The following is a 13078-nucleotide window of genomic DNA, read 5'->3' as shown; positions in this document are numbered from 1 at the left end:
ACACACTGAGAGTGTACTACACACTGAGAAGTGCTTATTGCTTGTGTAGACATACCTGAGCTGGTTTTAAATTAGCTAGGGTGGGTACTAGGAACATTGTTGCTTTTGTGGCACAAGCTTCAGTTTACTCAGTGTCTTTGGTGAACTTTACAAAAGCAACTGTTATGGCTATCTGTCAGTGAACGGACTTATCTCAAAGATAACTCGCATAACATGTACACTTATTTTAGGCACAGCCTGGACTTTCATATCAATTTACCTTGACAGAAGAGGCTTGAAACAGTGCCTTCCTTCCCCAATAATTTTGATATATGCTGGATTCTTTCAAAAATGCTTTTCATGGGAAGTTGCTAATTGTACTAATTTTGACTCCTGCATCCAACAAAGGACAAATTGTAGTTACAAATTCTACTGATTCAACTTTTGCAGTCCTACAAAACATTTTCAAGTTGCTTTACAAATGCTAATTGATGTCTCATGAGGTCTAGCAGATTTAAATGCTCTGACAAATACCAACTGACTTGGTCATTGCAGAGTTCTGTGGCAGAGAACAGAACTCCTGGCTAGAGCTAGGCTTGATTTTTCATAAGAATTGTTTTATTTGAAAAAGAAATATACAGCCCTGGTGACAGAAAAAGTTGGGAAAATTGTACCGAATGTTCCATGTTTAAGAAAAAAATTCTAAATTGAAATTCTAGTTTGAATCATCATTTCCTAGCAAATAATCTGTTACAAATTCATTACAAATGGCCTAGGCTTAGTGGGTGATAATCCTACTGCGAAAATACAAAACATCTAGCTAGGAATAAAACTCAGTATTTGTTGTCATCTTATTTCCTGATGATTTTTCTAAAATGCGTGTTTGGTTCAACCCTTCGGAGGGCTAATAAATCAAAAAAAAATCCATTATTTGCTGGGTTTACTCCATAGCTGCATTTCAACATTGTAATCACATGATTAAAAGTCTTGAGGAGGTAAAAGAAATGGAGAAAAGGTCAAGAAACATTTATAAGAGAAACAAAAAGTCTTCCCTCAACTTCTCTCAAGAAATAAGCAGCAGAAGGCTAGATTCAAAGAATTTTCTGTGACCTCACTGTGCAGCTGCAGACAGTCTCCACAACCTGTGTATTCCTCAGTTTCCCAGTTCTAACAGAAGGAGAGTAACTCTTTGTACCTTCATCCGTGAAATTTACCTGAACAGTGCTGATATTTTGAGGTCTTATAATGATGTGTACTTTTAGTGTGCAATGTCCCATTGTTACTTTTTCAGTGTTCACACAAGTTACAACTTGCTGTGTCAAACTGGAAAGGAGGATCGGCAGACATCTTGGAAACAGCCCCTTGTACCCCTGCTCATCTGCAGTTTATGCCCTTAGATTTTCCTTTCTGACAGAGGCCTTTATCTCATTCCTTTGGGAGTCCAACCTACCTGTAGTCTCTTCCTTACTCCAAATCAATGAATAGTTCCCTAGACTTAAGAAGCAAAAGGGAAGAGTCAAAGAGTACCAGCAGTGGCAGTGCTGGGAAGATGTGAATTGATGTTGCTATTGTTCATGCCGCCTATTTATTTCTTGTGCAGGACTAAAGACTTTAAGTTTAATTTATACTGAACATTACGTCTATACTGAATGTTAAATCTATTACAAACAGGCAGCAGAGGTAACAGAAGTAAACACACATGACATAACTCTTTGCTGACCTTGGTCTGGTTTAGTACATTGCTCAGATGACTTAGCCAATTGCTAAATTGCACAGCTCCAAAAATTATACATAATAGCATTGTCATGAAATCGGTTACTTTGTAAAGCAGGCACGTGCTCTGCGAGAACACCCTGCCCAAATCAATTGCACTGTCACACTGTGGTCCTGACCTGTCCCTACGAGCGGGCAGAAGGTCTGTTCTGCAAAGATTCATCCTGCCGGCACAGAATGGAGCACCTCCAACCCCAGCAAACCTTGCAGTGGCAGATGCATTCATCATAAGAAAAATTAAGGTGTTCTCATTACTGTTCTGCTTCTGGAATACCTCCAGGGGAGATCAACTTTCACTTCTTCTCCCCTTATTCTGGCTGACAGAAGCTAATTACTGGATTTATCATGCCCTTTTCATCACCTACTTTACGCTTGTTCTGGCCACCTATGAGTCCCTCTGTTCAGACTTTTGCAACTCCCCCAGTCTCAAAGCCAGCACTAGCACTATGCTCTACTGGTGTGAAAAACTCCCAAGAATTTAGATTTTGAAGTTCACAGACGTTTGCTTGGGTTTTTACAAAAGAGCGACGCTGCAGATGGCCAGTGTAAGAAAGCCAGACACTTTCTTTACCAAAATGCTTCACAAGGCATGCATGATAAAAATCACACTCTCCTTTTGAGGAGAAAAGGGAGATAAATGTTTCCTGTGTGGTCGGATTAGTGAGTGTTGAGCACTGAGATGGACTGCAGATATCACAGTCTTCAGATTTATTTTTACAGGACAGTATGGTCAAGTCTGGCTTTTCTTTTAACAACAACAATGCCGGTGTCAATCAATTATCTCACCTGCTGCTGCCTGTGCTTGCTGCCAAAACAATACAGGGCTTTTGCATAAGTGGCATACATAGCAAGAAGCCCTGGGGAAATATATATTTCCTCCATGCTTATAATAAAGACTCCTTTACAAAAAAATGCGTGCACAAGCATGCACACACACAGAGTACATGACCCATCCTGAGGACCAAAAGCTCCATCTCCCTCCTCTCTCCCACCCCAAAAAGGCTGGCAGATCTCCAGCGTCTGGTCCTTACTGCTGGACTGAGGAACAACTGGCCTTTCCACCCCTATTTAATTAGTGACGGAGGCACCAGGTCTTTTAAAGGTTCTCCTTCAGATGAATGATGTCTTATGGTATGGCTGACAGAGCCTGGCTGCTTCAGCCTGGTGGCATGAAAAACTAAACCCAAGAGAAGCACCTGTTTAAGAGAGCACTGAGGGGCTATGAAGTGCCTGTTGACTTGTGGGGAAGTGAGGAGAAGACTTCTTGCAGCTGTATTCATCCATCTTTTCAACTAAGGCATTTCATTCCCCCTTTGTTAGGGCTGCCTGCCTACCAGTACTTTCTATTCCTGTATTATTTTCTCTACTGCAGCAGAGGGTTTTTGAGATCCTGAGCTGCCAGTGCATACTAGAGAACCCATGGAAAAAGCAAGTCAGTGGGAGGGATGGGGCTCCTCCAGCTCCTGTGCTGGTCTGGGCAGCTGCTGCCCCAGAGTCCAGGTAAGAGCAAACTTATTGTTGTTGATCTGTAGTACTACAGCAACCATTTGTCCTGAGGGTTGCATTAATCCCCTTCCTCACTGAAGGATGACCTCCACAATAACAACATGTGCAGAAACAATTACACGAGATTCTGTGAATTTGAACAAGTTAAAAGCTTGTGATAACACTGTATTTTACTGGTGTGCCACGTTTTTCGCTCATAACTGCAGCAAGCTCAGCCCAGATCTCGGAGTGGTTACTGAAAGCTTCTGCTGATAATAAACAAATATATGATATGAACCTACGTCATTACCATGTGAATTATGACCTTAGACATGTCAGCCATCAAATCTCTTATTACCAAAGATTTGTCTAACGGAAGCTGGAGTATTCGTTTTACACAGTTGATGATATATGATTGTTTCAACTAGTGTTGTGCAAAATAAAACAATTTGAATATTAATTAAAATGGACTGAGGTAGCAAGAAGAGACCTGTCTTCATGAAAGGATTTTTCATGGTTATAGAGTGACAAGGTTGGAGAATGACTATTATCCTAATAGCTTCTGTTTTCATTAATGGCTTAATAAAAACATTTCCCTACAATTACAAAACATGACTGTAGATCTTAAACACTGGAATGTGGGTTCTTTATCAAAACACATGCTGCTGTGGCTACAGCTGCTTCAGCATCACTCTGGGATTTCAACGGAACCCAATGACAGATAAACTGTTTACATTAAAAGACTCTATCAAAGTTATTTTGCACCTAGTTTCAGCCTAATCCATCTGGTTTTTCTATAGCTTTGACAAGATAACCTCTCTCACTGTGTGTGCAGTATTGATGTCATTACTGAAGAGCTGTTCTTCAGCCTTTCTGCTGATAACAAAGTAAATGGAAATGTGGAGAAACCTTGGGGAGGTAAACAGCTTGTTCAGGATCCAGCTAAAAAATGGGAAAAATTACAACAGGCAAAGATATCTATTGTTAGAAGGGAAGTGGTCACTGTTTCACTTTAAAAAGTGTTTACATGATATGATGAAGGCATACTGTGTCTACACTTTTAAAAAATTTAACTTGAGTACAGGCTTTGAAAGCTCAGTATGCATTATAAGGATTCAATGCTCAGCCTGTCACCTTTTTAGACTCAGCTACAAAGTCAAACATTTGTATGTAATTACCTAATACTAACCTAGCAAAAAAAAATTATGTTTGTATAAAATACAAACGATAGAGGAGGGCCATGGATTATATGTGTGTCTCGTGTTTGTATGATTATCAGAGAAGCGGCAATAAAGTGGCAATCATTAAGGGAAGGAGGAAAAAAATAAATTGAAAAGAAAAACATCTTATTGATTTGTTCTCCCAAAACCACTATATACACAAAATAGTGAAAATGGAACAGGTCTGTAATTAGTATCAAAGTTTCTTTGGTTCAAAAACACACAGAACGCTAGCAATGTGCTTTAAATTAAGTACACATTTCAAAGGTTAACCGGACTATTCCTTAGGCAGAAGAACAAAGAGGAGCTGGTTAAAGAAAATTGGGTACACTAAAGCTGCTTAAAATACTGTATCCAGGCACAACTCATTTGGACGCCTTTGAGCTGAAAGCTAATTTGAATTATACAGAGGTACTTTAAAGAACAGAAATACTAACCTGTGTTTTATCTAAGCTCTTTTAGCCGAACCAAGCTACTAATTAAAAATCTTCACTACTCTTCCTAATTTCCAATGTGTTTTTTTAAACAGAGTAATAAAGCCATCTAAAAGCTCTGTCCTTCCTCACAGAAGAATATTAACATTAGCATCTCCAAAATGCCTTGTCATCTAATGGTTTTACTAATAACATGTCTGTCATCTACCTTGACTGTATCTCTCTTAGCCAATCTAAAAATATTGTGCAGTAGGGCTTCTGAATGCAATACTAATGCATATGACAACGTTCCCCTCAGTGACAATACTACAAGAGTTTACAATCCTGGCAACGCTTAAATGTAACAATATCTCTCAAATAATACATTAAACAGATGTCTACCTGGCATTATAAATATGTGACACAAAAACCTATTGGGTTGGTCAGTGTGCATATTAAAAATCATTCAAGTAGGTCAAATTGTGGATAACTTAAAACTTTAAAGACAGCAATTTTAATAAAACTGTCAATACAATTTTCTTTGTAAAAACATTTGAGACTGATTATGCAGCTTATATTGAAAGAGAAACACAAGGTCTATATCTTTAGATCTTTTATTGAACTGTGAGCACAGCATCAATAACTGCTTCTCAGCTGTAAATGAAAATTGATTCCAGATCTAACCCGTCGTTTTCTGTGTGTCTTTAATCCCAAGTCACCCGCAATGAAACATAAGAATCAGCATTTTGTCTATGGGACAAAGCATGTGTCATATGGCCAGCTCCAAAGTGTCAACACTGAAGATACTGTGGGCTGTGTTTACATGTATTAGATGTAGGCGATAACTGCGGTCTCTCCAAGCGAGGCCCAAAAAGTGATGACGGGAGTTTGCAGCTGGAGTGGAGTGACTTGTAACTTCCCTCATGCTCTGTTGCACAGATCAATATGGTCCAAAGCTTTACAGATTTGAAGTCTGAAGGTATCTGCAATGATTACCTCACTGAACCTCCTGCACATCACAGCCCAAAGAAATTCACTTGACAACTTCTACATCAAGACCACAACTGCCGGAAGTCTAAAAGGAGAGGGAAACCACAAGGTTTCCATGCAATTTGCAGCAGTTTGGCACTAGTAGTTTGGATTTCCAGTCAGGTCTCACTTGCTGAAGCCTTTTAAGCCCTCTGGAGAGAAATTGAAGTGTATAGCCTCCTTTCAGGAATTTTTTTCTTGGTGATATGTTGCTAGGCCATCATCATACGTGCCTTAACTCTTTTTGGCTGAACCAAAAAAGACCTAACGCTTATATTAAGGAGCGTTCTCCAGATCATGTTTATAACTCTTAGGAACAACTTCCAGTTATTCAAAATCCTCTTTGAAAAATCAATGCTAAATGTGGGCAGCACGTTCAGTAGTAGTCCTGCTTATTATCTGTAGAATAAATACCTTCCACTGACTTCAACCTAGTAGTTCTTATCTCATCCAGAAATCAGGCTCAACTTCTTAATTATATGACTGACCGGAGCTATCATGTGTGTTGGGTTTCTCCTCAGCAGTGGAGAGAAAAGGAAGGAAATGTTTAACACCTGAGAGACCATGAGGTCCATGGACCCCTAAATAAATGCAATACAGATCAGAAACAAGAGTGCTTATTCATAGGAGTGAGAGAATAAGACAGAAGAGCTTTGTTTCTTGCAGACAAGCTTCTAACAATCTTCCACCATGACAAATGGACTACTGGTAGTCTCAAAAGACAGGGTGATAGATGAAACTCTGTCTATAAACTATAGGCATTCACTAAAAGTTGAGATCAAGGTGCATTTATGGATCAGTGTCACTTCCACCCCTGCCGTGTAAAGACTGAAGGGTCCTTAGCAATTCTCAAAGGACAAATCCTAGGGCTCCCTAATGACCACTGTTCTCAAAGAATTTCAATTTCCTTGAAATATGAGTAGAGATAAAGATAACAAACTTGATTTTTACATACTGTGTTTTTATTAATAAAAATGAGTAAATGCCAGCTCATGCTTCACATTGGCTGCAAGCCTACAGCAAAAAAAAATCAGAAAGATTGTAAAGATGATGATTCCATTTCCCTATACAAATGTTGCATAAACTGTTAGAATGGATTTGAGCTGAGAGTTTTAATCTTTTCTTTCCCTGTCAGAATGCGCACATGTGTACAGCTGAATTACAATGGTCATTTGACTGAAAAATCTTTATATTAAAAAAAAAAACAACTAGCTTTCTAACCTTGGGCTCCACAGCTGAACATTCAACGTTGCAAAATTCACATATTGTAATTGCCTTAATCTGTCCCTTATGAATGAATATTTTATAAACTTTTTGGAAAAAATATTTTGCAGTCAAAAACCATTGCAGTTACTTTGTTGACGTTTATGTGTCCGACCAGTGGGCCAGATCAACCTTCCTTTCCATTTCCAATTCCCTCTCTTAAAAGAAATATGGCAGAAGCTGCTAAAGTGTGAAGGCACTGCCAGTGTAACGCGTGAGTGATGCCGCAGAGCCATGCTGCTCAGCCTTGCAAGGCCTTAGTCTGGGATGCAGTGTGTGACAAAACTCTAAAGGACAGACACATACAGTCATTCATTCAGGAAACCTAAAAAGCTGCAGGATTCTTTCCTATAATGCGTGCAACTTTGTCTATACCCTCTGTTTCTAAGACAAATAAAAGAGATGCAACCATACATATGTGGGGTACATAGGAAAGGTTAAGGTTTCCCGTGAAGTGCAGGGCATTTAAGAAATAGGCTCAGCGTGCTTCTTGTCCAGACAGTTCATTTACTTTTTACGTGACTGGAAGTGTTCGTGTTTGGAATCCCTAAATATACAGACCATAATCTGTTTCTTAAGAAGATATTTGGGAGAACTTAGGAGATTTGAATCAATTCTAATCACTTAGAGTGAGATGAAGCTCACACTGCCAAAAGGAAAAACATTTTCTATGTATTATAAAATTTAGGGAAACTACACGAACGGTCCTTATTGTGCTCTCTTGTTTGTCTGCAGTTTATGCTGTGAATGGTATTACTGGAAAGTCACACGGAGTTTTGGTGCAGTCTGAGGCTTCCTACAGCTTGGGCACATCACCACCGCACAAGGACTCAGGCTGCAGCCCCTGATCTGGGATCAAAGTGACACCATTCAGACGCATGATGCTGCCTTTGGGTAAGAGGCACACATACCAGATGACAGCAGTGATGTTCTGAGAGAGTGTAAATTTGGAATAATTCTACTTAAGTCACTAGAAAACTACTACTGTAGGAAAACAAAAGTAATTTAATAATATATTTCCATTTGTATATTTTGGGCATCTCAGTATCACAATGTCATTTTACAGGACTATTTGGGCAAGTTTCCAATAGATCAGGAAACCTGCTGGTTTCATAAGCCACCATGTTTATACAACAGCGCAGTGCACAAGTACAGGCTTTCAATCCTTTGGCTTCAGATGAGAGCGCAAGACTAACTCTGTGCTAAAAAATACTGACTTGTATGACTAAGGGGTCAACTGACACCAGAAGGTAAATCTTTCCTGGCATGACCCTAAAGGATGGATTAGGTAGGTTGAAGGAGAACATTTAGGTGGTTAAAAAACAAATAAGAAAGAAAGATCAACTTAGAATTAACATTTTCCAGGCTGAACAGATGATCTTATGCTGAATTATAGCATTACCTTCCTCTCTATTGCAGACGTTTAAACATTTGAGCCTATTGCATATATGAAGTAACATGAGGGATGAATTTAACCCAAAGTATCTTTTTTTTTCCTGATAAGAATGCTGAAAATATTAATTTCATCAGCTTTATTTCCCAGCATTATTCATAAATATTTATAAAGTGGGAAGGATAGAGAATGACATGAACCGCTTTTCTGAAGATGATTCTTCATTAACGTCCAAAGTAGACTGAGAAACTTTCAGTATTGATTTACAGCTACACACTGAGGATTTTCCCTCTCACAAATGGGAATCACTGGATTACTAACTATGGACTCCCAGCCCTTTACTCACTGACTGCAACGAAACTTACAGACCCAATGTTTTTGGGTGCAATTCTATAAATGAATTGCAAAGTGCAAACCAACTCTTCAGTTGTGTTGGTGGTCTCATGTGGTCACTTCACATCTGCTTCCAAAAAGGTCATCAATTTCAGAAATTGAGTGTGAAACAAGTGGAGGCTGTTCCACAGTTAGTTTGGTACAATGGAGGACAGAAACTCAGAGCACATGAGCTGTTACTGGGTGATGTCATATGTAGTCTCATTCCAAGGCTAGAAAGTCATGTTTTGGTTTAGTTTAATCCACTTCACAAAGTTAATTCAGCAAAACTGACAAAATCCACTCCTATTTAAGAATAAATTTCCTCCCACAGAGGTTCTATGCGCAAGCAAGACTTAAGCTAATGGATTGTGCAGCACCCCAAAATGCTTTTGATGCAAATATAGTAAACCAACATGCAATCACATTCAACTGATGAAACAACTTTGTCAGATTATATGGTCTATGCACTTATATCAGATGTATTTACCTGTTCATTGTCATCTTCATCACTGCTGAGTTTCAGATCATCCTCAAGCATTCTGGAAAAAAAGAGAGACAATACAGCATTACATTTAATGAATTAACTTTATATACAATGGGCTGAATCTACCCTTCAGCAAAGCCAGAGGAAAATCTCCCTTTCAATTCAACAACAGTAAAATCAGATCTGTGGTAAGTAAACTTATGAATACTCCATGTACTTATGTATTAGTCCTTCTGTGTGATGCTCCATTAGAACAAATGACTTTCAGACTCATCCATCATAAAGTTTGGCAGTCAGCTCCTCTTTCATGTCCTCTTTTATTCGCACACTGTCTCATGGTGGTTAGTCCATATACATCTGTGTGTATTTCTAAGTCAGAAGGTGGAAGGGAAATTCAGCTCTCAGACTGTTAAAAACTGTGAAAAAGTCCTTCATGTTTCATTCCTGATGGAGGGCATCACTGATCATCTCTGAGGCTGGTACCAACCCCCACCTTATGAAACTGAGAATGCAGAGTGGAGAATAGCAAGAAGAGGAGGAGCTTGTCTGAGGTTAGACGGGACGTTACAGTTGTAGTATCTGAAGGCAGAGCAAACGTTTTCCATGCTAGGAATCTATTAATTCATATCCCTATTTTATTTTTTTTAATTTTTTTAATACAGGGAAATCTCACATCACTGCTCCCTGCCCTTGGTTAAAGGGAAAGGAAACTCCTAAAAGATGTGTCTGTCCCAATGCCTCCTTCCTTTCCTTTGACGGAAGAAAGAGTTCAATAATGCATGTTACTATATTAACACTCATCTTATATTACTGCTTTGTTTTTAATCCAAGACTTGAGTATGGCAAAACACATGGGGTAAGAAACCATATTATTTGCTGTTACATCTTTGCAGAAAAGGTCTCTTTCGAGGTCTGTCTGCCTAGATAGACATGACTAGCAGACATCAAATACACTCCCATACAGCTTCCCATATATTCACGCTTTTGACTGGTGGTCCTCCTCAGAGCTGATATTCCTTTGGGCACACTTCTACATCACATTCGTCTTTTCACCTTGACATATTCTCTTATCACAGGATGACGTATGAATGAATCAGCACGTCTCACCCAGATCTGCTGTGACAGCCACTAAATTGCCAAGCTTCCCTTCTCCCAGCCTGAACTCCTTTACCCATGGCAGGAGGCTCGCAAATTGCAATTACTGTTTCCTTTCTGCCTTGATGGAGACTGAAGTCTATGATTTTTTATTGTTAGCCTTTAAATAACTGTAGCAATCAATGGACGTTCTGTTAGGAAGGGTTTTTTTTATTTGAAGACTACCAGTAAATCATGGAAGCCTCCTGGTACAAGGAATTTTAAAGAGGGGACAATAATCCCAACGTGGAAGTATCAGAAGGTTCGGATCCCTGCTGGTGCTCTTAAAAACAGAAAGTGCAAGGAGATCTTTAAACTAGTTTGTAAGTCATCTGTCTTTCGGTGACCTCTGTTGTCGGGCAGCTCAGTGGTTACAAAGTATGTGGACACTTAACTACTAGTCATTAATGTCTTGATAAATGGCAGATGCCTCCCTGTGATATGTAAACCCATAAAAGTAAGACTGTAGCATGGATAAAGAATCTTTTAAAAGTAAGAAATTGTGGTGGGTTGACCCTGGCTGGACGCCAGGTACCCACCAAGCCGCTCTATCACTGCCCTCCTCAGCTTCACAGGGGAGAGAAAATGACGAAAGGCTCATGGGTTGTGATAAGGACAGGGACATCACTCAGCAATTACCGTCACGGGCAAAACAGACTTGACTTGGGGAAATTAATTTATTACTAATCAAATCAGAGTAGGGCACTAAGAAATAAAACCAAACCTTAAAACACCTTCCCCCCACCCCTCCCTTCTTCCTGCACTCAACTTCACTCCCAATTTCTCCACTTCTTCCCCCTCAGCAGCACAGGGGGATGGGGAAGGGGGGTTGTGCTCAGTTCATCACACATTGTCTCTGCTGCTCCTTCCTCCTCACACTCTTCCCCTGCTCCAGCGTGGGGTGCCTCCCACAGGAGAAAGTCCTCCACGAACTTCTGCAACATGGTTGCAGTTCTTCACAAACTGCTCCAGCGTGGGTCCTTTCCACGGCGTGCAGTCCTTCAGGAACAGACTGCTCCAGCGTGGGTCTCCCACGGGGTCACAAGTCCTGCCAGCAAATCTGCTCCAGCGTGGGCTCCTCTATCCACAGGTCCTGCCAGGAACCTGCTCCAGCATGGATTTCCCATGGGGTCACAGCCTGCTTTAGGCATCCACCTGCTCTGGTGTGGGGTCCTCCACGGGCTGCAGGTGGGTATCTGCTCCACTGTGGACCTCCATGGGCTGCAGGGGGACAGCCTGCCTCGCCATGGTCTTCACCACGGGCTGCAGGGGAATCTCTGCTTCGGCACCTGGAGCACCTCCTCCCCCGCATTCTTCACTGACCTTGGTGTCTGCAGAGTTTTCTCTCACATATTCTCACTCTTCTCTTCCAGTTGCTGTTGTGCAGCAGTTTTTTCCCTTCTTAAATATCTTATCACAGAGGCGCTACCACCGTCGCTGATGGGCTCAGCTTTGGTCAGTGGTGGGTCTGTCTTGGAGCTGGCTGGCATTGGCTCTATTGGACATGGGGGAAGCTTCTGGCATCTTCTCACTGAAGCCACCCCTGCAGCCCCCCCTTGCCCCGATACCAAAACCTTGCCATGCGAACCCAATACAGAATTTTTCAGGAAATATTAATCTTCAGAGGCCTGCCTTTGGTGATGAACAGGAACTTTTCGTGTTGTTTATCTAGCAGACACATTCATTTGTTTCTCCAGTGTCATTCCTTGCTGTGCCATTCTCAACGTATCGCTCTACCTGGATCTATCCACAGCCCCAGATTGTTATCTGCAAGTCTCATTACACACCAGAAGGACAATACCCCCAGGAAACCGAGACCATCTTCATACAGGACTATATCATTCTGACTCTTAACTCTAATTCAATTCTACACTGCTACTTTTAAACCCACATTTCACTTTAATGCGTAAATTATCCACTGCTTTAAAGCAGCACTGCTAGATAATGCGCTCTATTATTATTTTTTAATGCAGATCTAAGAGGATATACTGCAAAGGATCTTTTCATGATCGAAGCCCAAAGGGTGGTGTTTTTTTTCTTTCCAGCTATCTTTTTTTTTTTCATTTGTTACATGTTAAATTCCTTTTTGACATATCCTGGTAGAAAGAAACCAAAAAGGACAAAGGAAATTCCATATTGGATAAATGGAAAGAACAAAGAAGAAGACATAAAAAAGATAAATGAATACACTTACTAAACTAACCAAACAGCTATCTGAAATGGCTGATTAATAACCGTCCTCATACAACCTATACTGCAGACACTTTCTAACAAGTACAGTAAGCACAAGACATGTTTATTGAATATTGAAAAATATAAAATGGATATAAAACATGATTAGTAGGAAGGACAACTGTTAGAGTTGCTTTGAGATAAACTAAATTTGCAGGATTTATGAGTTCCCTTCAAGAGACTAACGGATGTTTAGACGACTAGAGAGAGGAAAAAAATTGGATTTTGGTATTTCTTTAGCAGTTCCAAGCTTATCGCTTGGAGTATATAATTCTTCTTAGCCTGTTCTGCTAAATGA

General features: G+C 40.2%; 1 protein-coding gene across 2 annotated transcripts in view; it reads right to left on the bottom strand.

Annotated features, from left to right (window-relative positions):
- Window positions 1-13078, bottom strand: part of AFF2 (ALF transcription elongation factor 2) — a 340529-nt gene that overhangs the window by 83224 nt on the left and 244227 nt on the right. For both annotated transcript variants that reach the window (XM_068411834.1, XM_068411835.1), the window contains one exon: window positions 9418-9469. In XM_068411834.1, the coding sequence (XP_068267935.1) occupies window positions 9418-9469 (52 nt within the window). The remainder of the gene's footprint in view (window positions 1-9417; window positions 9470-13078) is intronic.

Source organism: Nyctibius grandis, chromosome 13 (assembly GCF_013368605.1).
Source record: "Nyctibius grandis isolate bNycGra1 chromosome 13, bNycGra1.pri, whole genome shotgun sequence".
NCBI lineage: Eukaryota > Metazoa > Chordata > Aves > Nyctibiiformes > Nyctibiidae > Nyctibius > Nyctibius grandis.
The sequence above is the reverse complement of the archived record's forward strand: the minus strand, read 5'-3'. Positions and strand labels throughout refer to the sequence as shown.